General features: G+C 54.7%; 1 protein-coding gene across 5 annotated transcripts in view; it reads left to right on the forward strand.

Moving 5' to 3' along the window:
- RGS3 (regulator of G protein signaling 3) overlaps nt 1-24,173 on the forward strand; it is a 116,388-nt gene that overhangs the window by 36,085 nt on the left and 56,130 nt on the right. For all 5 annotated transcript variants that reach the window (XM_032418317.1, XM_032418321.1, XM_032418318.1 and 2 more), the window contains 7 exons: nt 23-128; nt 946-1,297; nt 2,173-2,212; nt 6,366-6,562; nt 8,801-8,884; nt 13,886-13,997; nt 20,030-20,073. In XM_032418317.1, the coding sequence (XP_032274208.1) occupies nt 23-128; nt 946-1,297; nt 2,173-2,212; nt 6,366-6,562; nt 8,801-8,884; nt 13,886-13,997; nt 20,030-20,073 (935 nt within the window). The remainder of the gene's footprint in view (nt 1-22; nt 129-945; nt 1,298-2,172; nt 2,213-6,365; nt 6,563-8,800; nt 8,885-13,885; nt 13,998-20,029; nt 20,074-24,173) is intronic.

The raw sequence follows: 24,173 nt of genomic DNA on the forward strand, positions 1-24,173 counted from the left end.
TGGCTTTTCTCTGTCCCTGCAGGAGGTCCGGCCGAGCGGGCAGGGCTGCAGCAGCTGGACACGGTGCTGCAGCTGAATGAGAGGCCTGTGGAGCACTGGAAATGCGTGGAGCTGGCCCATGAGATCCGGTGACAGGGGCAGCGGCGGGGGGTGGGGTGGGGGGGAGGCGGGGAGGCTTTGGGCCTCAGGCTAATGGCACACCTGCCCCCTGCCCCCCGCCTTGGGCACAAGGCCTCACCCTCCCCTCCTCGGCGCAGCTGTGAGCAATTCACTCTGCTCCTCAGGGACTCAGTGTCCTGGCCTGCAAATGGAAGGTTCAGGCTCAGAGCAATTTTGGATTGCCCGGAGCAAACAGCGGCCAAAGCGCTCTCAAACAGACTCTACGGTTCCTGTCGCGGCTCCAGGGCGGCCCTTTCTACTCCAGCTCATTATTTCTGTGACTTCAGAGCTAAGCCCGTTGTTTTTAAAGGATGTGTAGATGTTGCAAATGTTTCAAGTGCATACTTGAAAAATTATTCTTTAGAATGTTTGGGTCCCCTAAGTTTTGGCCCGCTGGAGTGAAACTCTCATGACCATTTTAGGTATACTTCTAGAATGACTGGACGTGGGGTTGCACAGAGATGGCTTGCTCGCTCCTCCTTGCTTAGGCTCTGCCCGTGGCCGACATCACTAGTAGAGTCTGGTACTCCTGGTTAACCTGGCCTTGGCCTCAGGGTCCTTCTCAGCCACTGCCAGTCAGCTAGAGTTGACTGATCTAAGGAACACTTTTGCTGTCTCAGCTTGAGATGGCCCCTTACCTCCCCTCCTGCCCGACTACTGGGGGCTTCGCTCCCCTCCCCCACCCTTCTTCTCTGCCCCGTAGGCCCCTGCCCTGGCTGACTTTCCCCAAACTCAACTTCTTTGTGTCACCCCCGCCCCCCTCCCCACCCCACCCCCCAACTGTAGGAACTGCCCCAGTGAGATCATCCTGCTCGTGTGGCGCATGGTCCCCCAGGTCAAGCCGGGGCCAGACGGCGGGGTCCTGCGGCGGGCCTCCTGCAAGTCGACGCACGACCTCCAGTCCCCCCCCAATAAGCGGGAGAAGAACTGCACCCACGGGGCCCAGGCGCGGCCTGAACAGCGCCACAGCTGCCACTTGGTGTGCGACAGTTCCGACGGGCTGCTCCTCGGGGGCTGGGAGCGCTATACGGAGGTGGCCAAGCGCGGGGGCCAGCACACCCTGCCCGCGCTGTCCCGCGCCACCACCTCCACTGACCCCAACTACATCATCCTGGCCCCACTGAACCCTGGGAGCCAGGTATGGACAGCCAGGCGGGGGAAGGCGGAGGGTATGGGCCCCTGGCCTCGCACCACAGGTGTAGGGAGGAGCCTGCAAGGGGCTGGACGTGTTCAGGGAGGAGGCGGGGTATGTGTCAGCTTCCCGCCAGAGACGGCTGTTCTGGGGAGAGAGAGCAGATGGGTGTCTGCAGCCCAGGGCACAGATCCAGGCCCACGGGATGTCACAGGGAGGAAGATTTCACCTCAAAAGAAGGAAGACCTTTCTGCCAGGCTCTGCTTTTTCTACAGTGGGGAGTGGGCTGTGGTGAGAGGGCTGTTCCCCCTGTCACGGGTGGGAACCCAGACACCACCAGAGGGCACGGTGGGCCGAGGAGTACGTGCACCAAAACGTTGGTCCCATGGGACACTCTGGGGGAAAAGTGTCCCGAGGTCAAATAAGCTTGAGAAATACCCCAAACTCTCCTCCTCTTCTGGGAGATTCCCAGTGCACAGTAGCCTACTTGAGGCTCTGGGGGTGTCTTGCAGGGGAGGATGGTTTCACCCAGCATTTCCCCAATTCCCCTGACGGCACACCCTTTGTGGCGGGCCTGGTAGTGACCCACGGCGCCACCGTGGCCTGGAACGCACTTTGAAACAAGCCACCGTCGAGAAAGCTGGGGACACGGCCAAGGGGTTACACTGGATGAACGTTAAGGCTCTGTCCAACTCTTAACATTCTAGAGGATTCTGGAATCTGTAATCCCTCCAAGCACCACCCTCTGCTCCTTAGCCGGGGCTGCTGGGTCTTGTGCCCTGAGGTGCTCCCTTCCTATGGCTAGGCTGTGGGTGAGCAGCCTGCCTAGTTGTCCCTCCCCGTTCCTGGGGCTCAGGTGACTCTTCTGTCTTCTTTTGCAGCTGCTGCGGCCTGTGTACCAGGAGGATGCCATCCCCGAAGGTGGGTCTGTCCTCCGCTGCTGTGCCCTCCAAGCCCCAGAGAGATGTGAGGTCAGCCGTCCGGATCCCCCGCACATTGACACGGACTCTCTTTCCCCTCCATACCCGTTCTCCCTCCCTGAACTAGTATCTTTCCTCCTTGGAGCCTGAACTGAGAAGGAAGAAGGGGTCTTCCCACAGCAGTCTAGGAGGTGGTGTTCAGGATTCCGGCATTTGATTGGGACTCATTCCATTTTACTGAGCAACCGATATATGTTAGGTGCCATACCTGGTCGGGCCCGCTCAAAACAGGGGCATGGAGGGCTCAACTCGGAGTTGCATGATTGTGAACAATCCACGTCCCCTCCCTGAGCCTCAGGGAGTTCAGTTTCTTCATCTATAAACTGGGGCTGACGGTTCCCACCTCAGAGAGTTGTCGGGAGGGGTAAAGGAGAGACTGTGAGTAGGGAGTGTGCCCATGGAGGGAGGTTACACAGAAGATGCTGTCCTTGAACTGCAAGGGCATCTCTGTACCGGTTCTTCTCCTTTGGCCTTTGAATCCTGGCCCTGTGTTTTAAGAGCGAAGGAGAGAAGCTGAGCTCAAAACCAGGGCCCCCTCAGGACGCCTGAGATACCAGTCTTGGTGCTGGAACTGGTAGGGCATTCTGGAAGGCCCTCCACGTGCCTGCCGGGGTCCAGCCGACTCAAGTCCAGCTGGTATCTGGAAGGTGGGGACCAACCTTGCCTGGTGGTCCTATGCTCGAGCCTTTTCTCTAGTGCCTACAGAATGCCTGGTGACTTCCTTCCTTGAGAGGGGCCTTTTCCCAGCCGCTTGCAGACTCACTTCCTTGCCGCCCTCCCCGTCCGTGGTGTGAAGTCGATGCTGGCTTGTAGCGGGTACTTGGAAGAATGCCTGGGCCTTTGGGGGGGGGGGGGGGGAAGGGCTCCCATCAGGCCCAGAGCTGCTGATGGAAGGCATCTGCATTCCCTCTAGGGTAGGCCATTTGGATGGATGAGCCTGGTCTGTTGGAAATGCATCTGTGTTCCTTCTGGAGAGGAGTCTGATAGTTATTCAACACTGAGTTCTTAAAAAGCTTTTAGTCAGCGCATTAGGTTAGAGTGGGGTGTCACTGCTAAACAGTGACTTCATTAAGGCAGGGCCTCGGCCGGCTCATCTCTGAGGACCCGGTGCTGGCCCTGGGGTGTGGCAGACAGCAGGTACTCAGTAGAATTTCAGCTGAGTGACCAAGTGAAGGAGAATGACCCTGGCTGGTTGCTGCTGGGCTTTGAAGGCTGGTCACGGAGCTCAGGAGCTGGAGAGCCTGCTGCTCGCGGTGGGCCGGTGATGTGGGATCGAGTCCTTCTCGGCCTGACACGTGCCTCTCGGAGCCCTCCCATCCGGGGTCCACGTTTTGATTCCCCTCTGAGAATACAGTATTGAGTGAACCAAGGACATAGTCATCTAGGCCACGGAGAGAGAGGGACAAATAAGGAGATGTGACCGTGTCAACAACAGTGGTAGCTTTTTGAAGGCATTGGATTAAGAACTTGACCTTCCTTCATTTGCTCTTCACAGTAATGGCTGTTTTGGGTATGCAAGGATATCTTGGCTCTTTATCAGCGATCAAGTCTTCACAGCTCCCAGTCCTGGAGTTCAGAGGAAGGGGTGGGACTGAACCTTCCCTTAAACACACTCGGGGTTCTCCAGAGGCCCGGGGCGGTCACCATGGTGCTGCCTTCTGCCTCCTCCTCTGGCTGGGCCACCTGGCCTCCTTTTGTGGGGGCAGGTTGAGCCATCCAGAGTTGAACGGTGTCTGGTGCCCTTCTGAGGCCTCGGGCGCTTGCTGCTTGTAGTTAACATGTTCCCTGGGGCCGCTGGTGCCCTCGGCATTGCCCCCTGTGCTGCGAAGGGGCCGAGCCTCAGATTCTCCAGTACCAGAGCGGGATGGCTGCCAGGGCTCGCCTTGGAAGCCGGAGCAAAGCTGAGTAATTACTGTGTTTGGTCAGTGGAGCAGGTGATGTGGGGATTTGGACCAGAGGATGTTAAGAGGTAGCAGGTGGGAAGTCAAGGAGTTTGACTTCACAGAGCTCATAGCTGGGTTGCAACCCGGGCTGGTTTTAAAAAAAGATACTTCAGAAAATCCATTTTGGAGAGCCACGCCCACTTGCCACAAGTTATCCAAGGGTGTGTGGAGATGGGGCTCTCAGGCGTGACCGCTGCATAGGTTGAGTCCATCTTGGTTTATACCCTATACTGGTCGAGTGTCCTCCGGCAGGTCACCCAGTGCTCAAATTCAAGTGTCTTGTCCAGCTCAAATCCAGGGCAGGTCTGGAGACACAGGATGGGTTCTTTCAGCAAAGAGGAGAGGCCTGGCAGCACACACACACCTCTGGGGCTGAGGTCGGGGACCAGATCAGAGGAGGGGCTGTGGAACTGCTTCCATGCATCCATCCTCCCCGGTCCCCGCTCCCTCCCCCAGCCCCTGGGCTCACATTCTTTCTACTCTTCTCTAAGCCACTGCTTGAAGACGCAGGAAGTGGTTTAAGTTATTATGGTTTGAGTCCTGCCCTAAGATACGGCTGTGATGCTGTGATCGGTGGTCACTTGTGATGGGGATCTGGCTTGTTTTTCTCACCCGGCTCGGTGAGAAGGGGCATGTGGTGGGCGGAGGAAGTAAGTGTGAGATCTTCTGAGCTGAGTTTTTCCTCTGAGGCCAGGGACCTCGCGTTGGTGGGGAGCTTCCCCCGAGATGTAGCTGGACTCGGACCACCTGTTCACCCCCTGGCTGCCGGGCCTCGGTGGGGGGCGGTGGTGGAAGGATGCCTGGGTCCTGGGACGTAGGCCAGGCATTGGGGTCAGTTGCCCACCTAGCAGCAGGAGCCCCCCCAGAGGCGGCCCAGGTATTTACGGAGCCCGAATGCGATGCACTTGGCCTCCTACCTGCTTGCACCCAAGAATCCCTGACTTTTTAGCTACTCTGTGTCTTGCTCCTCTGCCCAGTGGACAGGACCCGATAAAAACCTGCATGCTATCTCTTGTTCAGCGTGGGGTTTGTGTCCAGCAGCATCCCCTTAAAGAGGAACCCCAGCCATGCAGCCTTCTGCTCTCTTCCCTGAAGTGTTTCTCTCTCTCTCTGTCCTTTTTCTGATTAGAATAGAGTGTGAGTTGGCCAACCAGAGTACCTTCTGGCTTCAGTGAAGCCTAGGATTTTCAGAGTCTGTGGGGCACCTGATTAACTTGCTTTTCTGAGTAGAGGACCACAACAACAAGAGCCACATTAAGTTAGCAGCTAACCTTTGTTGTGCACGTACCAGATCCCAGGCGTTGTTCTAGGGCTTTCCTTGAGCATCTCCCTGAATCCTCACAGCAACCCAATGAACTTGGTACTGTTACTGCCCCTGAGGAAACCAAGACTCTAAGGGGGGGAAGTGAGTGGCTGAAGGTCACCAAGCTAGTAAGCAGAGGAGTGGGGACTGGGCACAGCCATACGGCCTCAGAGCTCGTGTTCTTTCCCAAGAACTGGGCTAGCAGGTGCCACTTCTTATTTTAGACTGACGTAGGTGAGCCAGGCCGCCCTGTGGCTAATAGAGGGCAGGCTCCAATACAGCCTAGGAAAGTCTTCTGTCTCTGCTACCACTGGACCTCCAGGCCCTCTGTCCGTGGGACCTGGGAGGCGAGGGAACAGGTGAGCTACACTGTGCACGCGGAGGGAGCCATGGGGCTAGTGTCGGCATGTCTGACGCCCAGGGCTGTCCAACCGACCGATTGTTCTATGTGGGACTGTGGTTCCGGTGAGGTCAGATCTTCTGATTTCTCAAATATGAGAGAAATTTCCTGATTTTGAAAAGCACGAGGCCAAACTGATAGGTCTGACTCGGGCACCAGACACGAGATGGGGACTGCTGCCTCCATCCTAGTTGGTGGGTCCTGGCTCCATCTGAGTCCCAGAGTCACTTCTTTATGGGTCAGTAACTCCCACTAGAGTGTGAGGGAGTTCCCTGCGGCCTGAGACCCTCCTGAGGCCTCTCTCTGTGTTCAGTAGCTTGCATAGGGCCTGGCATGTAGCATACACTCAGTAAGTGGTGATGGGCTGGCCGTTTCTGTGTTCTCTCTTTCTGCAGAGGGGATGCCTTTGCATGGAAATGCCTCATGGTCCCCCATTTCTGTTCCCCAGAATCAGGTAGTCCCAGTAAAGGGAAGTCCTACGCAGGCCTGGGGAAGAAGTCCCGGCTGATGAAGACAGTGCAGACCATGAAGGGCCACGGCAACTACCAGAACTGCCCGGTCATGAGGCCGCACACCCCACACTCAAGCTATGGCACCTACGTCACCCTGGCCCCCAAGGTCCTGGTGTTCCCGGTCTTTGTTCAGGTGAGCTAGTGGTTGGCCCCAAGGGCTCCCTCGTGAGATGAGAAAGAGGAAGGTCCTTCACCCCAGGATCATTCCAGAAGGGTTCCCTTTGGGGAAAGAAATGACTTCAGGTGCTCAGGCTTCTGGGGGTTATACTGAGGGAGCAGAGGCTTCCAGGGGAGGACCAGGAGAGCGGGGGCAGGGAAGCCGAGCAAAGAGGGGCTCTTCTCCCTGCCCCCTCTCCCAGTTTTCCCTTCCTCTGGGGACAGGGCAGGCTCACTACAGTTCCTAGTTGACATTCCCACGGGGCCTGAGGCTTCTGCTCTCTGGCCCATCCAGTGGTTTGTTGTTTGGAATGACCGAGGGAGAGCCTTGAAGTCTGGCGTCTTGTCTGGTCTCCTCGGTCTTAGCAAACGTGTCTGGCCAGTATTAGCTGGTGGCCTGAGACTCATTTCCATCCCCCTCTCCTACTTCTCCCTCTGCTTCTTCCTTCTCTTCCTCTCCATTTCCAAACCTCTATGGCTTCCATCCCCCAGACACCATTAGTGCGAACACATAGGTGTCTTTTCTGTGTGCATGTACACACTTCAGAAGGAAAACCGAGCAGCCTCCTAGTGCACTTTTTCTATCCTTTTGCCTTTTTTAAATGAAAGTTGCAGCAGGAACGTTCCCCGCATACACTAAATACTCTCCGAGCCTTTGATCTATAGCAGCTGCACACTACTCTAGCTCACGGACATGTGTTTATTTAACTAGCTCTCTGTTCAGATAGACTTCTGTCTCCTTCCTTTGCTATTGCAAACAACTCTGTGATGAAAATCCTTGTGCATGAATTGCCCCTTTGATTATTTTCCTTGGGAGAGAGGCCTGGAAGTGACATGACAGTGTCATGGGTCATAAACATGTCAAAGGCTCTTCATATATATTGACAAATGGCTTTCCAGAAAGACTGTGTTAGTTGGTCCTCTCATCAGCAACCTAGAGGAGACACAGTCCCAGGGGTTTAATTTCTGACCACGCCTTCCCTCTGCATGAACCTCTGGTGGGTGACACCCCTTTCCTCAGATGGCTCCCACCTTTCTTTTGGTCTCTTCTCTTTCTCAGGACGGGACCACAAAGCTCTTGGCATCCACAGGAGTTATTTTTCATTTTCCTTTTAAAATCTTTACAGAAAATGAAAACTCGTTTTCAGAAAGTTATAATAACGTTTAAATTGTAAAGTACATAAACCCAAAACGGCCTAACAAATACACAGTTGAACCAATTGTTGTAAAGCGGGTGTCCACTGAGATAAAGCTGTAGGCCGTGGCTGCCGCTCCAGAGGCCAAACGTTTCCTCCCGATCCCAGTGCCCTCCTCCCTGCTGCGCCTACCCACGAGCTCGACTCCCTGATAGTCATTTCCTTGCTTCCCTTTACTTTGATCACCTCTGTGTGCTTTCCTGGAGAACGTGTTTTGTTTGGCCTCTTCTGGGGCCTTGCTTCTTTCACCTCACATTCTTCGTGAGATCCATCCAGGGGCTTGTACGTAGTGGACATTTGCTTCATTATCTTTCTTCCAGCACCTTGCTTGGTGTTGGGTACCTAGAACCCATGTTATAAATATGCATTCACCCAGGATAAGCCCTGCTGGGTCATCCAGATCTTAGGGAGCTTTCTCTGGGCTGGGCAAGGGGCAGGGGCTCCTGAGCGGGGACGGGGGAGGATGATGGGGTGGGTGAGAAGTTTGGGTGAGAATTGGTCCCTGGGGACTGCTTGCTGGGAAGGAGTCCCTTAACTCAAGCGTGTTACGCATGTAGAGCAGGGACCGGCCTGGCTCTGAAGGGACCAAAGTGACCAAATCTGGCATGAGGCTCTCAGGATCTGGGGCCTGGCAGCAGGGACTTTCCCCGTGAGGCTGGAATGGGACAGATGGAGGAGAGTGGGGGCTGGGAGGGCCCCCGGAGCCCAGCGGAGTCGGGGAGCTCGGGGGAGGACTGTGAGTGCCTAAACGTGTGGTTGACTTCCTGCCAGAGCCTGGCTCTTACAGTGGGGCTTGGTGGGGAAGGTGGCAGCGACAGTTCCGGCCAGGACAAGAGCATCTGTCTTTCTGTTTCCACCTGTGTGTGAGGGGGCGTGTGGGCTCTCGGGGTGGTGGGGGGGTGGTGCTGGAGGCTTCTTTCAGTCAGTTGAGAGGGTTCTCTGTGGCTGGCTCTGGCAGGCTGCCTCCCCCCACACCCCATCTCCACTGGGCCTCTCTGAACTGCCCGTGTTGTGTTCAGCCTTTAGATCTCTGTAACCCTGCCCGGACTCTCCTGTTGTCTGAGGAGCTGCGGCTGTACGAGGGGAGGAACAAGGCTGTCGAGGTAAGGCTTACCCGTGTGGCTTCACCGACATCCTCCAGGCCCCTAACTTTTCTCTTCCTCATGGTCTTAGAATTGTACAGTCTCAGGGTAGAAAAATCCTGAAGTCTTCCACCTCCATCCCCGTCCATCCCCCTCCTTACCAAATGGCTACCCATCTTGTTTTTGTACATGTCCAGTGATGGGGAGCTCACCACCTCTCAAAGCTGTTTAGTCCATCTTTGATGGTTAGAAAGTTTCCCCAGCCCCACAAGACATCGCATTGTTTATCCCAGCTTCCTCTAAGGAGCAGGAGAGGTGGTAGTTTACCCTGGCTGTGATGAATGACTTCGTAGGTAAGAAGATTGGAGCCATTAGCCAAAGAGAATTTTTGAAGGAGCGTCAGTTACTCAGGTTTTCCGGGTCTGTATTAACCCAAATCCCAAATCCTCTTCTAAGGAATAAGTCTGTGATTTCTTCTGGGCTCTCGCTCTGCCAACAGAGGCCTGGGTGTGGAGATCACGCCGTTCTGCCTGGGAGCTGGCCTCTGTTCATCTCTAACTGGGGGAATTTCCCTCCCCCCACAATCCCCAGAGCTGGCTCAGGCCTGTGAAATCTACTTGGCACCAAAGTTGGAGCCCTGGGATCTGACTGGCCTATCTGGGGGCTTGCTGCTGATCAGGCCGGCCGTGGGGCTTGGCTGAGCTGAGTGGCAGCTTGTAGGTAGTGCAATGATCTGGTTTGTTCTCCTCTGAGCCAGTGGGGGTGTGTGTCTTTGAGGCAGCTGAGGTTAGCTGATCTCTAAGGGCCCGTTCAGCCTCAGCGTTCTGGGACCTTCTGTGTAATTGTGGCTAAGCAGGAGGCTGCTTTTGTTTTTTTCTCGACAAGGGGACCAGAACTCGTGTGTTGCAAAGGAGCATTCTCTCTTTCTCCCCGGGGAGACCGCATGCTTATTTCTACCACATGGGCATTGCTCACTACATTTCTGGACTTCCTCTTGAGGAGCTTTCTTAGGAACTTTGGCATATCTTCTGAGTTGCCTCTGAGAGATTAAAACTTCATCTTGGTGGGGTGGTTTGAGTTTTAGGAACAAGAAGTCTCTTGGAGCCGGGCTTGATGAGTAAGTGTGTGATGGAGCTAAGTCAGGTGGCCAAGGGTCAGAAAGTGAGGTGTGGCTACAAATTCACAAGACCCAGAAGAAGGCAGAAATGGCAGCGATCCTGAAATACACACGTCTGCCTAAATTTGCTCTTTTGTTTGTCCTCTCACCATTAGGTGCTCAAACACCGAGCACTTACTGCGTATTCTCACGGTGCATGCATTTTACATAGTAGATCTTAAATTAGCTCCTGCAGCATCCTCATGAGAGGCCCGGTTGTCCCCATTCTACAGATGAGGAAGCTGAGGCTCCAGTGAGATTAACTGGAACCCGAGTCTCAAGGCTCATTAGGGACAGAGCCAACTTTAGCAGTTGGATCTCTGGCTCAGCACTGCTTTCTCACGCTGCCTCTGGCATGTTTGTTGAAAAACAGACTGGCAAGCACAGACTGGAGCCATAGCCTGATTATATTTACGATCTGTCCAAAAAATCTTTGTTTAGTGGATCTTTGGAGTCTTAGAACTAAGATATCCCTTTTGAGGATTGAAGGAAGTGATTTGAAGACAAAGTAAATATATTTCTTTTTCATGAAATATGCTAGGAAGCCAGTACATGGATCTTGGTACCTTCAGGTCAAAAATATGAACCAATTCAAGAGGTACTTGGGTAAGTTTGTAGGATTGCAGTATTGGTTGGGCCCTCTGAAGTCGTCCGTTCTGACTGCTTCTCTGTAACTTTCCAGCTGAAGGTTTTCCAGCCAGTTTTTGATCTGCAGAGGCAGCCCCTCCAGGCATAGGTTTTGTTACTTGGAGAGGGCTAAATTGTCGAAAGTTCTCCCTTACCCGTAACAGAAATCTTTATTCCTGGAATGTTCTCCCCTTGTTCTTCTTCCCATCTCTTCTCCGAGCATGCTCCAGTTGGCTAATGTCTGTGAGCTGATGCAGTCTCACACTGGGCTGCCCCACATCATACCGCCCCCCAGAAGTCACACACTTGAGTAGCGTGCCCTGAGATCAAATCAGCATTATGGCGGAGCCTCGCTTACACGTTCGAACGATAGCTGTTGAGTATCTACCATGTAGCCAGGCCCTGCACTCAAGGTCACAGGGGAACTATGGGGCACAAGATAGACACACCCTTACTTTATGCACTGACTCACTGAGTTTACCATTAACTAAGGCACCAAGGTCTGCCTTTAGGCAGGATCACCAGAGAAAGCTCAGTTAGGGCTACCTGGGAGAAGTGAACCTCCAAGTTGCAAGGATTTCCTAACCAAGCAAAACCCTTGAGCCTCTGGGAAAGCAGATGTATCCTTGGAGCAGGTGTGGGGAAGACACCTGGTGGCTCCCATGGCCTGTTGTGGAAGTCAGCAGGTAACTGGGCCTTGGAGATGGGCATCACTCCCCCCGTGGGCCGCTGTAGCTCCTTCTGGATGCTGGTGACAAGAGAGAGGGGCCCACCTGGCCTGCTTGCCCCTCTGCCCTGCCTCCAGCTGTGTGCCCTCTCTGTCCTTTCCCTGACCTGACCCTCGGGAAATTCTTCATTCATGCCTTAATCACTTCCTGTCTAGACCACATTCTCAGCTCTGGGAATTGGGGCCAGAGCGGTGGCCTGCAGCTTTTCTCACCTTGCCCATGGTTCTTCCCTGGTTGCCATCCACCTAGCTCTCTTGGAGCCTGGGACATTTTTTGACATTTTACGTTCCTGACAGCCTGCCCCCTGCCGACCCTTCCCTGGCCAGCTTCCCTATGGGTCCGGAGGTGACCGCCAGATTTCTTCTGAGTGGGAAAGCCTGCAGGTTTGCTCAGAGAGTCAAGCCCTCAGATCCTTCTCAGCTCTCAGATCATTTTCTTCCCCTCCCTTAGCTTTACTTTGGGTCTCCTTTGCTTTTCTGTTTTGGTCCCTGCTTGGATTCTTTCACATTCAGGGGCAGGACGGCTGTAGGCTTCTTGCTACCTCTCCATATTAGGGGAGCTTTGGGGTCAGCCAGACCTGGGCAATGTCCCTGGCTGTGTGGCCTTGGACAGGTCACTTAACCTCTCTGAGCTGCAGGGTCCCCATCTATAAATGAAGGCAGTGTGTCATTTACAAGTAAGAATCCACTGAGCAGAAAGAAAGAACTTAACAGATGGGGACTTCTTTTAGGCTCTGTTGGGTCAGGACTGTGGTTTGGAAGGGGTCTGGAGAGAGTCACTGCCAGGATCCCTCCCAGCCCATGGTTCCGGAGCTCTTGTGTTTGGTCCCCCTTGGAGAAGCTAGGGCCCCTGAGAGCCTCCTGCTCCAGGACACCCCTATTATCCCTGTGGCCCAGCTTCCTTCAAACCTCTCCACACTGTGCTCAAGGAGCCAAGGGGTCCTTTGAAAAATATGTATATATTTTTAATCACAAAACTAATAGACTCTCTTGTCATACAATGCAAATTAAACAGAAATATAGGAAGTGAAATTCTGCTCCCCAGCATGAAGAGTGTGGTATCTTAGACATTTAAAAAATGTACACATTTACAGTTTTATTTTACAAAATTGGATTATGTTGTAGGCATTTTTGCACATTGCACTCTTTGGCTGACATAGTGCAATGCGGGCAGTCCGTGGGCGGATTTCTGCCCGCATTTCTGTCCACAAAGCTTTACTTTATTCTTTTAATAGTTGCATAAAATTCTACCATATGAAGATAATTTATTTTATCCATCCTCTGTTGATGGAAATCTGTGTTCTTTTCTTTTTTTACCACAAAGATGCTGTTGAGAACATCCTTATAGTTTCGTAGAGGTGGAGTTGTCAGGTCATCTTAACAGCTGGAGAGCTAAACGTCACCATGTTAACTTTTGAAACTTCAGCAACCATCCCGCACACACTCGCTGTGGCCTTTGGGGGTGCACGCCAAGCCCTCTGGCTGACTCTTCTTACCTCAGAAGGGATGAAGTGTCAGGTTTTGACACCTCACAGGGAAGTTCACATAATTAATAACACTTTGTTTTCTTTGGAGAATCTAAAATTGGATTTCATTGCTTTTAACTAAAGGCCACTGCAGGATTTACAAAACAAAGAACAGTGTAATCTTTAGTGGCATTACGGGATCCAGTGGATTTTTTTTTAGCATGAAACTATGCTGAGCATGCCTGTTGGTTTACCTATAATGTCTAAAAATAGCGTTCTTTTATTTTTGGAGCGGCTAGTGCATAAAAGAGATATGAGTTACATACATGTCTGTTTTGGAGCGGAAGTAACTGGCTTTTTCTCAGACCAATCATGCATTAATGCAGTTAAAATTATCCTCGAGGAATGTGATAATAAGACCTCACACTGCACGATGCTTCAGTTCACAGTCTACACGGGGTTCGTGAAAGAAGTCTGTGAGAGACCTGGGCAGGGACGCTCCCCGGCCCGTAGAGACGAGAAAACCGAAGCTGAGGGTTTGGGGACCCTAACCAAGTGTTCCTGGCTCCCCAGTGGGAAGCGTCAGGACTTCTGACTCCAAGGGCAGTGCTCTTTCAGCCAGACGTTTAGAGGAGAATACAAGCAAATGGGCCAACATCCCGCAGCTCGAGGGTGGCGCCCAGCCAGCGGCGCTGGGCTGGAGATTCCAGGGACGTGTAGTCAGGAAGATGGCCTGGCTGGGGGTGGGCCGTGGAGAGGCCTGCAGGGGCCACCTGCCGTGGAAGGTGAGGGTCGGATTTTATCCTATCCCCCAGCCCCCCTTCCGCCCGCTGTGATCAAGAGTGGAGGCGTAGAAAACTGTAGCGCAAAGGGGAGGTCCTGGTTGCAGATCGCTTCTCTGGCCTTGGCGGAGGCCACACTGAGAGTCTGACCCTCGCTCTGCCCGACATGACGAGAACGCCTTACCCGGACCTCCCAGGGAGGTTGTGGCTCCTGGGCTCTGGGCCAGCAGAGCAGCTGGTTCAGCATGCTCTGTCGTGATGCAGGTGACGCTCTTTGCCTACTCGGACCTGCTGCTCTTCACCAAGGAGGATGAGCCGGGCCGCTGCAACGTCCTGAGGAACCCCCTCTACCTCCAGAGTGTGAAGCTACAGGAAGGTAAGCGCATGCCCCAGAGGTGCCCTGGACTCCTGCCTGCTTGCCCCGAGGCCCACATCCGTGCTGCCCGGTTTGGATTCTGCCCCTCCGGCGGCCAGGCTGCCAGCCATCAGTGGGGCATCTGAGCATGTGCGCTCGGGTCAAGTCCAGCCCCCCGGGGGCCGCGGGGCTCTCGGGCACGGGCATTTCGTGCTAGGGTGTATGCCCTGAGCGTTGCTGGGTTGTTTCTGTTCCAGACCCGTCTCAGGGAGGCGGTGGAGTGGAGCGGGAAGAGCTTTGGGCTCCGAGCGACCCGTGTTTCGATCTTGGCCCTGCCCCTCACCACCTGTGATCTTGGGCACATCCTACTCAACCGCTTTGAGCCTGTTGGCTCACGTGTGAGTGGGGCTCCCGGGAGGTGGTTGTGCAGATTCAGTAAGGTCGTATGCAGAGGGCCCGGCCCACACCGGGTGCCCCGCGCCAGCCAGCTGCCGGCCCTCTCCCCGCACACCCTGGGCCCGAGCGCGCTGCTCCTGGCCCTCCCGGCTTACCGCGGAGCCGGGGTGCGGCGGAGCCTGAGGCCAGTGTCTCCCACAAACTTTCCACGGTGCCTCCACCACTGGGGAACGGGAAGCCAGCTGGGAGTATCTGCTGAGCGGTTTGGTTTGGCGCCTGAAGTCTCTGCTGAACGGGCTTGATTTCCTCTCCCAGATTATGAAAACAACAACAGATCTGTTTGAGCATGGGCAACAGGGGCAGAGAGGAAAATATTACCCGGCGAAAGAATTCTGTTTTGACGGGTTTTGCTCCAGGAAAACTTCCTGCCTGTTTGCAGACCCGTCCTGTGTTCCTGTGTGTTGGGCGCCCCCGCCGTGCTCCCTCCTTAGAAACCCAGGGAGTGTGAGAACCTCCACTCTGGCTGCCCCACAGGGAGTCACTTACAACGTCTCCTTCTCTGCCTCGAACTTTCTCCTGCCCACTGACCAGGGCGGCCCCTGAGGGGAAAAAGCAAGTCACCTGTCTGGGGGGCGGCCCCTGAGGGGAAAAAGCAAGTCACCTGTCTGGGGGCCGGCCCCTCCCTCGGGGTGGCGGGGAGCAGCCCCTCTGAGCAGATTCAGCTCTGACCCTGGCTCCCCGGTGCCCACAGGAGGGAGCAGGTGAGAGCTACAGCGGACTCTGCACTGGGCTTCCCTGCCCCTCCCGGTTTCCCTCAGACCCAGCTTACCCTGCAGCCCCGTTCTCCTCTCCCTGCCACCCCCCCGCACACCTACTCACACACACACTCACACTGTGTAGCCCCTTCCTCTGTGGGCCTGCCCACCCCAGCTTAGACACTCAGGACCCAGGCAGGGGTGGGATGATCGGTAATATGTGTTGACTGATTATAGGAACCGAACCCTTAGTTGTGCTCATCACGTTCATCACTCAGGTCTGGGGCCACGAGCCCAGAACCCTCATCTGCTCAGCCTCCTGCTAGAAGGAGGGAGGACAGAGAAGAGGGGCTCAAACTGGCTGTGCTTTGCAGAGGGGCTGGGGTGGGAGAGAAGAGGACAGTGGAAGAGCTGAGGGTAGTAGCTGGGAGTTTGGGGTCTGGGCATGGAGAGCCGATGTGACTTTAGCTGGCCCTCTCCATTATCTGGGCTTTGGTGTCTCGGACTGTGAAAGACAGGTTGGGCCAGCCCTTCATGTTCTTTCCCAACCCTAACATCCCCACACGGAGCCTGAGGGTCGTGAGATGCGGGACAGTGCCCAAATGTCCTACCTCTACTCCTTGGGGTGGGGTGGGGGGCTCGGCTGGGAACTGGTTGGCTCTTCCCCTCCTGGAGCCCTCAGACCCAAGCCTTGAAGTTAGAGTCAGCGTGAGCTCCGTCTTCCATTGGGTGGCGGCTGGTCAGAGTGGCAGGTGTGGGGCCTGAGGTGCTGCAGAGAAACCTTGCAGATGCTGAGCTCATGTGAGCAGCAGCCTTGTGCAGGCATGGCTTCCTGAGCTGGAGACCACATCCTCTGCCTGCAGATGCTGGGCTGAGGGTGGCCAAGGCCAGCACTCCTCAGGAGAGATGACCACGGCCATCCGAGCCTGCGGGGTTGGCTTGAGCGTGGGGGTTTTGTATGCGAGCATGCACGTATCCTGGACTTGCTGGGACGGCCTGGTGCAGATGGTTTGGTGCAGATGCGTTGTCTCGCGCCTCCCCGGCAGTGGCAGCCAGCAAACTGAACGTGGCTCCCCAGGGACGTGGCTCAGTGACACTAAGCACTCAGGTGCATGTCCCATCCTTTAGGTTTTCCTCCAGGCATCAGTAGGGCCCCTGCTTCCTCCCCTGCCTCCGCTCCCCTGAGACAGGCTTGTGGGTCCTGGGGTTTGCAGAAGTCCCATGTCCCCTTCTCCTGCAGTCGGGAGTTGGAACTGTGGGACCCAGTATCCTGAGTCCTGGTGCCCAGCTTCCGGCCCGTCTCCCTGGCACCCCCAGACACCTGCCGCAGCCGCGAGGGCCCGAGTGAGGCTTTTAAGAGATCCATGTGGGGCCTCAACTGAAGCTTCTCTTGGCAGAATGGGCTCTGATGAGTGTTGCTCATGCCTCTCAGGTGTGTCCTTTCCAAGTCAGCATGTTTGGAAAGTTCCGTTTGGGGCAGAGAAGATGGGAATGAGGAGCACACGCGGCCTTTCCTGTGGGCTGGGGCTGGTGAGGGCTTTTCTCCCAGCAGGGGAGAATCTACCTCACCCGGGGACTGACGACTCCCGTGTGTGACTTGCCTGAATGGAGCTTAGCTCTCTGGCCAAGCGTCCTCCAGGGCCTTACATGAGGCACAGAACATTTTGGGTGCCCAGTGAATGTTGGTTGGCTGAACGAATGCATGACCGACTAGGAGACTAGAAGCACTGACCAGCTTGGGGGCTGGAAGCACCCTTCTCCACGGCTCCCAGCTGGTGGTGGCCACATAAACCTTGCCGGCCCTTCTCCTGCCCGGCATCCCCCCAGCTTCAGCAGGTCTGAATGGCAGCATAATGGGAACAGGCGGAGAGCTCACGCTAACAATTGGGACATCTCCGGTCGTCCGGGGCCCATTGTGGCCTCTTCCTGTCTCTGCTGCCCACTGGCTTTGCTGGTCTTTGTGTTTCTCCCTCCCAGGTGGCCAGCATCCCGCCCACAGGGTGTCTTCCTGGCCTGCTCTGGTCTCTCAGGATGGCCTGGAAATGTCCAGCTGATTCTTGGGCTCTCCATCCACCCCGGGGAACCAGGTGCCTAGTCTTGGAAACTCAGCGGCTTAGGTCCCAGCTGCTGGAATGCTTGGATTTAAATTTTGTCAGTTGACATTTGCTGAGTACATCCTCAGAGCCCACCTGAGCGCTCGCTGCCAGGGCGATAGCAGGGGGAGAGACACATTCCCACCTCTAGAGTGGGAGTGCCAAGTCTGGTGGCATGCAGATTCAGAAACCGGTGGCGGGGGGGTGGGGGGGCAGAAATGGGACCCAGTGGTCAGAACACGGGCTTTAGAGGCAGCCATCCTGGGTTCAAATCTCAGCGCTGCCCCTCACTCATGGCATGCCTGTACAAGTTGTTTTTTCTCCCAGGGTCTCAGTTTCTACAACTGGAAAACGGGAACAACACGTCCCCTGGCTTGTCACACAGCGTAGGGAGGGCTTGGCCAATGGTTGAGTTTGGGACCTCAGGCCAGGCTGGAGAGGGCTCTGGGAACATGACAGAGGGGTCAGACTTGGGTGGGGAAGCCATCTCTGGGCCTCTGGGCCTCTCTCTGCACAGCCCACAGCCCTTGGTAGGAAGCAGGGTTCACCCAGGAGCCGGTGACTTCCTGTGGAATTTCAAAATGGTGAAGGCAGTTGGAGTGTGGGATGGAAAACCCAAATGTGTGCTGCTTCCATGTCCCTTTTTACTCACCCCCTCGTTTCCACACTCTGGAAAGCCCAGAGCCCAGTCTAATGTCCCAGAAGGGTTTCTGAGGGGGTGAGGTTGCTCGCCTGGGTCAGCCAGCTTGCAGCCGTGGCTCCTTCCTGGACCCTGGGCTCCCAAGGCTTGCTGTCCCTTTATGAGGCTCTGAGCCATGCTGAGCACTGCCCCCATTCCGTCCTTCTCTCAAAGTACTGCCAGCACGAGGCCGTGACGTGGAGCAGATTTGGGGGCGGGGGTTGGGGTTAATGTGGGAGGGTGGTGGCAGGGGGTGTCACAGCCCAGGAAAGTTGTCAAGCAATCGTCAACCACCCCGTGCCATCGGGAATATGTCATAGGCTGAGTTTCCCCCAACCTCGGCCTCCTGTCTCCCTGAGGCTTCCCTCTCCTTGGCTTTCCCCTCCCTTCTAGAGCCTTCTTTTCTCTCACTGACAGCTTCTAAAACCCACATTTCTGTTATTTTCTTACATAGATCTTTTTGTTTCTCCCTTGGCACTAAGATCTGCTTCTGGAAAGTCAAGGAGACATCCAGTATGTTTTCTTAAACAAAAGGAACCACCTCCCCTTGTCTCCACCCTCAGCAAGGCAGGGAGTTGGCAGAAGCTTCCAAACGAGAGGTTTCTCAAACATGATGGACTTCTTAGGTGGGACCCTCTCCCTCCCAACCCTCCTGTAGGTGGGGAGAAGTAGAAGGATTTCTTCTAAGTCCAGAGTGAACCCCCCCCCCACTTACTATTGGCCTATTTTTCTCTGGATCTTGCTGGCACCCCTGGCCCTCGTTTTGCGCAGGGAACTGCCCACATGCTTGCTTCGGGGCTGGCCTTCACCCACACGAGGGCCTTCACTCACCACTTTTCTTAGGAATTGGCTTGACCCATTGTCTCTGTTACTTTGTCACCTTTACTTTGCAACGCGTTTTGGTTTATTGGACAATTTCTTTGATTCAAATGTGTGTTGAGCCCCAGTTTCCTCACATGAATCAGGGATGATAATAGCCCCTGCGTCCCAGGGGTTGTTTTGGAAGGGTTGAGCTTATACACAGCCAGCATGTGGCACAGTGTGTGTGGTTTTCTACAGGTGGTGTGGTGGTTTCTCTCGGAAAGGACTGGTAACCTGCCCAGTGAGGTCAACTGCTTGAAATTCAGGAAATTACGAACCATCCCTGGTCTGTGCCCAGAAGAATGAGGCCCAGTGGGGAGGGATGCCAGGTTCTGAGGAGCAGCTTGATGGTCAGGGAAGGGGCAGGGCTTCTTCCGCATGCTTGCTAGCCCTCAAACCACACCTTGTGCTTCTGCACTTGCCTGCCTTTCCCTGTGCTGTTCCCACCTCCTGGAAGTGTCCTTTCTTCCTGTCTTGCGTTTATGTTCAAAATGATCCTCCTGCAAGAAGCCTTCCCCAGCAGCCAGGGGTCATGTCTCGGTCTTGGTCTTTCTGAAGCAGTCTGACCAAATACAGCTTCTGTAGCTATTCCGCCTTCACTCCTCTGCTGGAGGAGCGGGGAGCCTGACGCTCCCTCCCAGCCGCCTCCCAGCGGAGAGGTGGAGAATGGGTGAATTTGGGATTCGAGACCAGGGCCCTAGGAAGACACACCAAGGGGCTGGGCCCCAGGCTGGGAAGCCATCTGTGGGCACCATCCAGCCCATGACTGGGGATCTCGCTGCATAGCCCACACATTCCTAGGTCCATCCAGCAAGTAAGCGGCTCCTTGTTGAACTTCAAAATGGCGAAGGCAGTTGGGAGCATTTAAAGGAAAACCCAGACGTGTGCTATCTCCACGTCCCTCCGTGTCCCTCATGTCAGGGAGCATGGAAAGATGGAGGCCTTCTGAGATGGACGACAGCTCCCTGCCCCTGGCCGTTTGATGCCCAGAGGTGCTCCTGGCTACCTGTCATGGGGGTGGGACCATAGCATTCCTTGGGTGACGCTGACCTGTGGGCCAAGGCCTTACCGCTGTGTCTCCATCTGCTTAGTTAGTAAGTGGGCTTTCCTCCAGAGATTTCCCTGTCCCCTGTGCCTGCCTCTTTCTTCCTCTTTTTCCAGGAGGTACCACGTACGGGCTTCTGGGTGAGGCAGTTGGCGGTGCTGGGGCAAGCTGCTTAGACTCTGGAGCCGACTCTAATGCAAGTCTTACTTTTTGTTCCCTCCAAGGTTCTTCAGAAGACCTGAAATTCTGTGTGCTGTATCTAGCAGAGGTGAGTCCTTGCCTCTGGATCTGAGGAGAGAGCTCTGTGGCCTGGTGCTAGTGGGAAGACATTGATCCTGGTCTAGTCCAGGGCTCTGGGGCCAGGCTCATACCGTGGTCCTGGGCAGGGCTCCTGCCCTGTGGAATGGGGACAGCGGTCCCCGCCTCAGTGCCTCTCACCTCTGTGTGGAGGAGCAGTGGACACAGAAGTGCCTAGAAGGGGGGCGCCTGGGTGGCTCAGTCAGTGAAGCGTCTGCCTTTGGCTCAAGTCATGATTCTGGGGTCCTGGGATCGAGTCCCGCGTCGGGCTCCCCGCTCAGCGGGGAGCCTGCTTCTCCCTCTGCCTGCCATTCCCCCTGCTTGTTCTCTCTCTGTGTCAAATAAATAAATAAACAAATAAATAAAAGAAGTGCCTAGAGAGGACAGAAGGACACTGTGATCCCCTACTCGGGACCCCCTGGTCTCCGGCACCTGCAGGGCTCATAGCGAGGGTGTGGCCTGGCAGCCATGCCTCACCATACTTACTTGGTTGGTAGCCTTTCTTCTGGAGATTGCCCTGATTCTTGTGCCTGCCTCTTTCTTCCTCTTTTTCCAGAAAGTCCCACCCATGACCCCTCCTACAGAATCTTGTCAGTATTTTAAAGGGCCTGAAGGTAATTGCACCTTTATCTGGGCCCGCTAACTCAGGCTAAAGAAAACGTTAAGTGTCTGTGTTTGGGGCTGGAATGATGCGCACTCAGTGTGATTGTATTCCTGCTTCTCTCGGTCTGATCAGAAGCACATACGGGCAGTGCTATGTCTTTGCCGAACAAAATCAGGCAAACATCTTACTGCTTGATAAAGTTTGGGAGATACAGTATCATCAGACCAGGGGTTTGATCACAGAAGTCTGGGGTGAGGAAAAAGTTGAGAACCACTGAGCCATACAAACTCTTAAATTTTCAGCACATTTTCTGTTCCCAATCTTGTGTCTCTGCTCATAGGAGAGTATCTCCTTGGAACAGTATCTGTTGCAAGCAAGGATTCATTAGACCCATTCCTGTCCTCTGCTTCTGCTTATGTCTGTCCCTCCTAACAGTTCCGGGAACCAGCCCGTCTCGTGGGACAGGGTGCTCTCGGTAGGGCATGGTCTACACGCTAGCCGGCTAAGAGGAAGGAGTGTGTATGTCGCTTGTGATTGAAAATCATTCCTTCGGTTCCTGGCTATGAGAAGAGGTGCAGGCCTCTGAGAGAGTCCCCTGGGGGGGAACAGACAGCTGGGGGAGAACACAGAGTTGACCAGTTATCTTCATGGGAGGGCAGAGAGTTCCAAAGGGCAGCGGACATTGTTGGAGCTGAGCTGGGGACCTTGGCTGCCTCCAGTGGCGACCCGAGGGCCAGGAAGGCATCGGATGTCTTCCCCCGTGTGGGCACACCTCCACCAGGCCCAGGAAGCAGCTGTTAGAGGCCCTGCAGAGCCAGTGGGGATTCAGTTCCACAGGGCCCAGCAAACAGCCTAGCAGCTGTGAACTGGCAGGGCCTGAGATGAAGCTCCAGGTTCTTTAATGCCAGGAGAGCTTCCGGCCGGGCTGGTTTGTTTGGCCCAGAGAAAAGCACTTCTGCTTATTGGCTTCCAGGGAGCTGTGACCTCCCCACTCTCCAAAGATTGCTGAAGGGATATTGATCCAGGGCCTTTTATTTCAGTTAAAGTGCCAGGAGTTCTGACCCAAAGGGGCTGGGAGATGGGAGCTCACAGGCAGCCAGAGGCCTCTCTTTTCTCCTAAGAGGCTGTGGGGAGAGGCACATCTGTAACGGGAAGCCAGGGTGCCTGCTTGCTCTGTAGCCCAGCAGAGGCTCCACAAGGTGGGCTTGGATCCCAAGGGAACCCTAAACTCACATCTTCATGGGACCTTCTTTTTTTTTTTTAAAGATTTTATTTATTTATTCAACAGAGAGAGACACAGCGAGAGAGGGGACACAAGCAGGGGCAGAGGGAGAGGGAGAACCGGACTCCCCGCTGAGCAAGGAGCCCGATGTGGGACTCGATCCCAGGACCCTGGGATCATGACCTGAGCCGAAGGCAGACACTTAACGACTGAGCCACCCAGGCGCCCTTCACGGGACCTTCTGACAAGTGGTGTATCTTCATTGTCTAACATGCAGGTGGCACCCAAAAAAGAAAGTGGGGCAAGAGAGTCAGGAGTTTGAGGGATTTTTCCCACTACATTCAGAAAGCCTCAGTTGGCTGGGCGGCCCCAGCTTTGGGTGTTTCCCAGCAGTAGGTCCTGGGTGGGATTGTCCTAAATAGTGCTCGGCCCTGGAGTCTCTATTCTCCCGGACAGGTATCCCTCAGCCGCTGGGAGCTCAGGGGCAGACGCAGCCCCCTCCTGGCTCGAGAGCACCAGGGTCCCTGGGACAAAAGGGCATGTTGGTCAAGGGCCGGTCTCTTAGAATCTGATCCTGCGCTCCATTCATTGAAGAGTTTGCGCTTTGGGGTTAGGAAGACCTAGACTTGAATATTAGCTCTGCCATTTCCTGACTGAGAGGTCTGGGCAAGTCACATACTCCTCTCTGAAACAAGGCTGATGGGGCCTACCTGGCAGGGCTGTCGTAATGATTAAATGAGATTCAATAAGATACCCTGACCAAAGCACTTAGCACAGAGTCTGGCACACGGTGAGTGTTCCATAAATGGAAGTTATTATGATTGTCAGCTTCATAATGGGGGGAGAGCTTTTCATATTCATTTATTCTCCATTAGAGACATCACCAATGATTTATTGACCTTTTAAAAAGAAAGCTAAGAGGAATATCTCATGTTCCTTGTAATGTACATATAGAGTTATACAAATGTGGTAAGATTACAGGCTCTGGAGGAGGCAGAAGACAGACTTTGACTGTCCTTTCCTGAGGTCTCCTGGGGCCGCTGACTTAGCTTCTCAAGCCCCAGTGTTCTCATCTGAAAAATGGTTCAACGGCTGTGCCTTTCCTTCCTACCTGTGTCATCAGGTCATTAGAATTAAAGGAGAGGTTTGTCAAGGCGAGTGAACAAACAGTAGCAGAAGGGATTTTATTTCCTATAAAGATAATACTAATTTAGGAACAAGGAGGTGAGGCAAGATGGGGGTTTTAAAGAGGCCAGGAGGACCTGGGTTTCTGGTTGGATTTGAGGATGCTCATGTTTGAATGCAGAGGTCCAGGCCCAGTGCTGCCCCATCAGGAGCCCTGTCTCTGGGTGAGTTACGTGAGGATGCCTTCAAGGCTGCTTACAGCCTCAGCCCTGGATCCTGGTAAGAGGAGGGCACGGTGTGCAACGTCATTGAAACCAGTGAGTTAGATCACGCGGGGGATTAAGAGAGACCCTTCATATGTAGAGCAGTCAGGCAGGCAATGGGGTCCCTGATTGGGACAGATGTGTGCAGATGGGGAGTTCAGCTTCCCTGGAGGGAGTTGGTTCTGTGCTTTCTCTCTTCACCAGACCAGCCTCCAAAATCTCCTAGAAAGGAGCCTGGGGAGCAAGGACCTCCCCAAAATGTTTGCCCATCTAAGACAGCCAATCCCTGGCCCCGGGCCAGGCCTGGGTTTAGGTCTTTGGTAGCTCAAAAGGCTTCTGGATTCCCTAGCATTATGGGGCTTTCGGCTTCAAGCTCTCAGAGCCAGAGACTCAGCCCTGAACTCTGCTGTTGAGACAGGTCATACGGTCACCATCCCAGGCAGAGAGAAATATGACTTTCTAAAAAGAGATTATCCACAGGGCAGGGGAGAGGAAGTGGTTCTTGTTGGTGTCAGTAAAATGGAGATAATCACAGCTTCTACCTCGCGAGGTTGTTGGAAGAAGTACCGAGACCCCACTGGTGAGGTGCTTAGCACTGTGCGGGGTATGGCATGTCAGGGGGGGGTGTCTCAAGATGAGGATGCTGGTAGCCCTGTAACTGTGAGGAGGGGGCCGCCATCCTAGAGCTCAGAGCAGTGCTGAGTAGTACAAGACGTTACCAGTGAGCTCTGTGGCTGCCCTTCGAGCCGCTGGCTGACTGAGCTCTTCGAAGGCTTTCGTGCTCTGGTCGCTTTGGGCCCACTCTGCAAGGAGGAGCATTCCCGCCAGCCGGCGGCAGCCCAGCCAGGGCCTCCCGG

This window comes from Phoca vitulina, unplaced genomic scaffold, assembly GCF_004348235.1.
Source record: "Phoca vitulina isolate PV1807 unplaced genomic scaffold, GSC_HSeal_1.0 scaffold21, whole genome shotgun sequence".
NCBI classification, from domain to species: domain Eukaryota; kingdom Metazoa; phylum Chordata; class Mammalia; order Carnivora; family Phocidae; genus Phoca; species Phoca vitulina.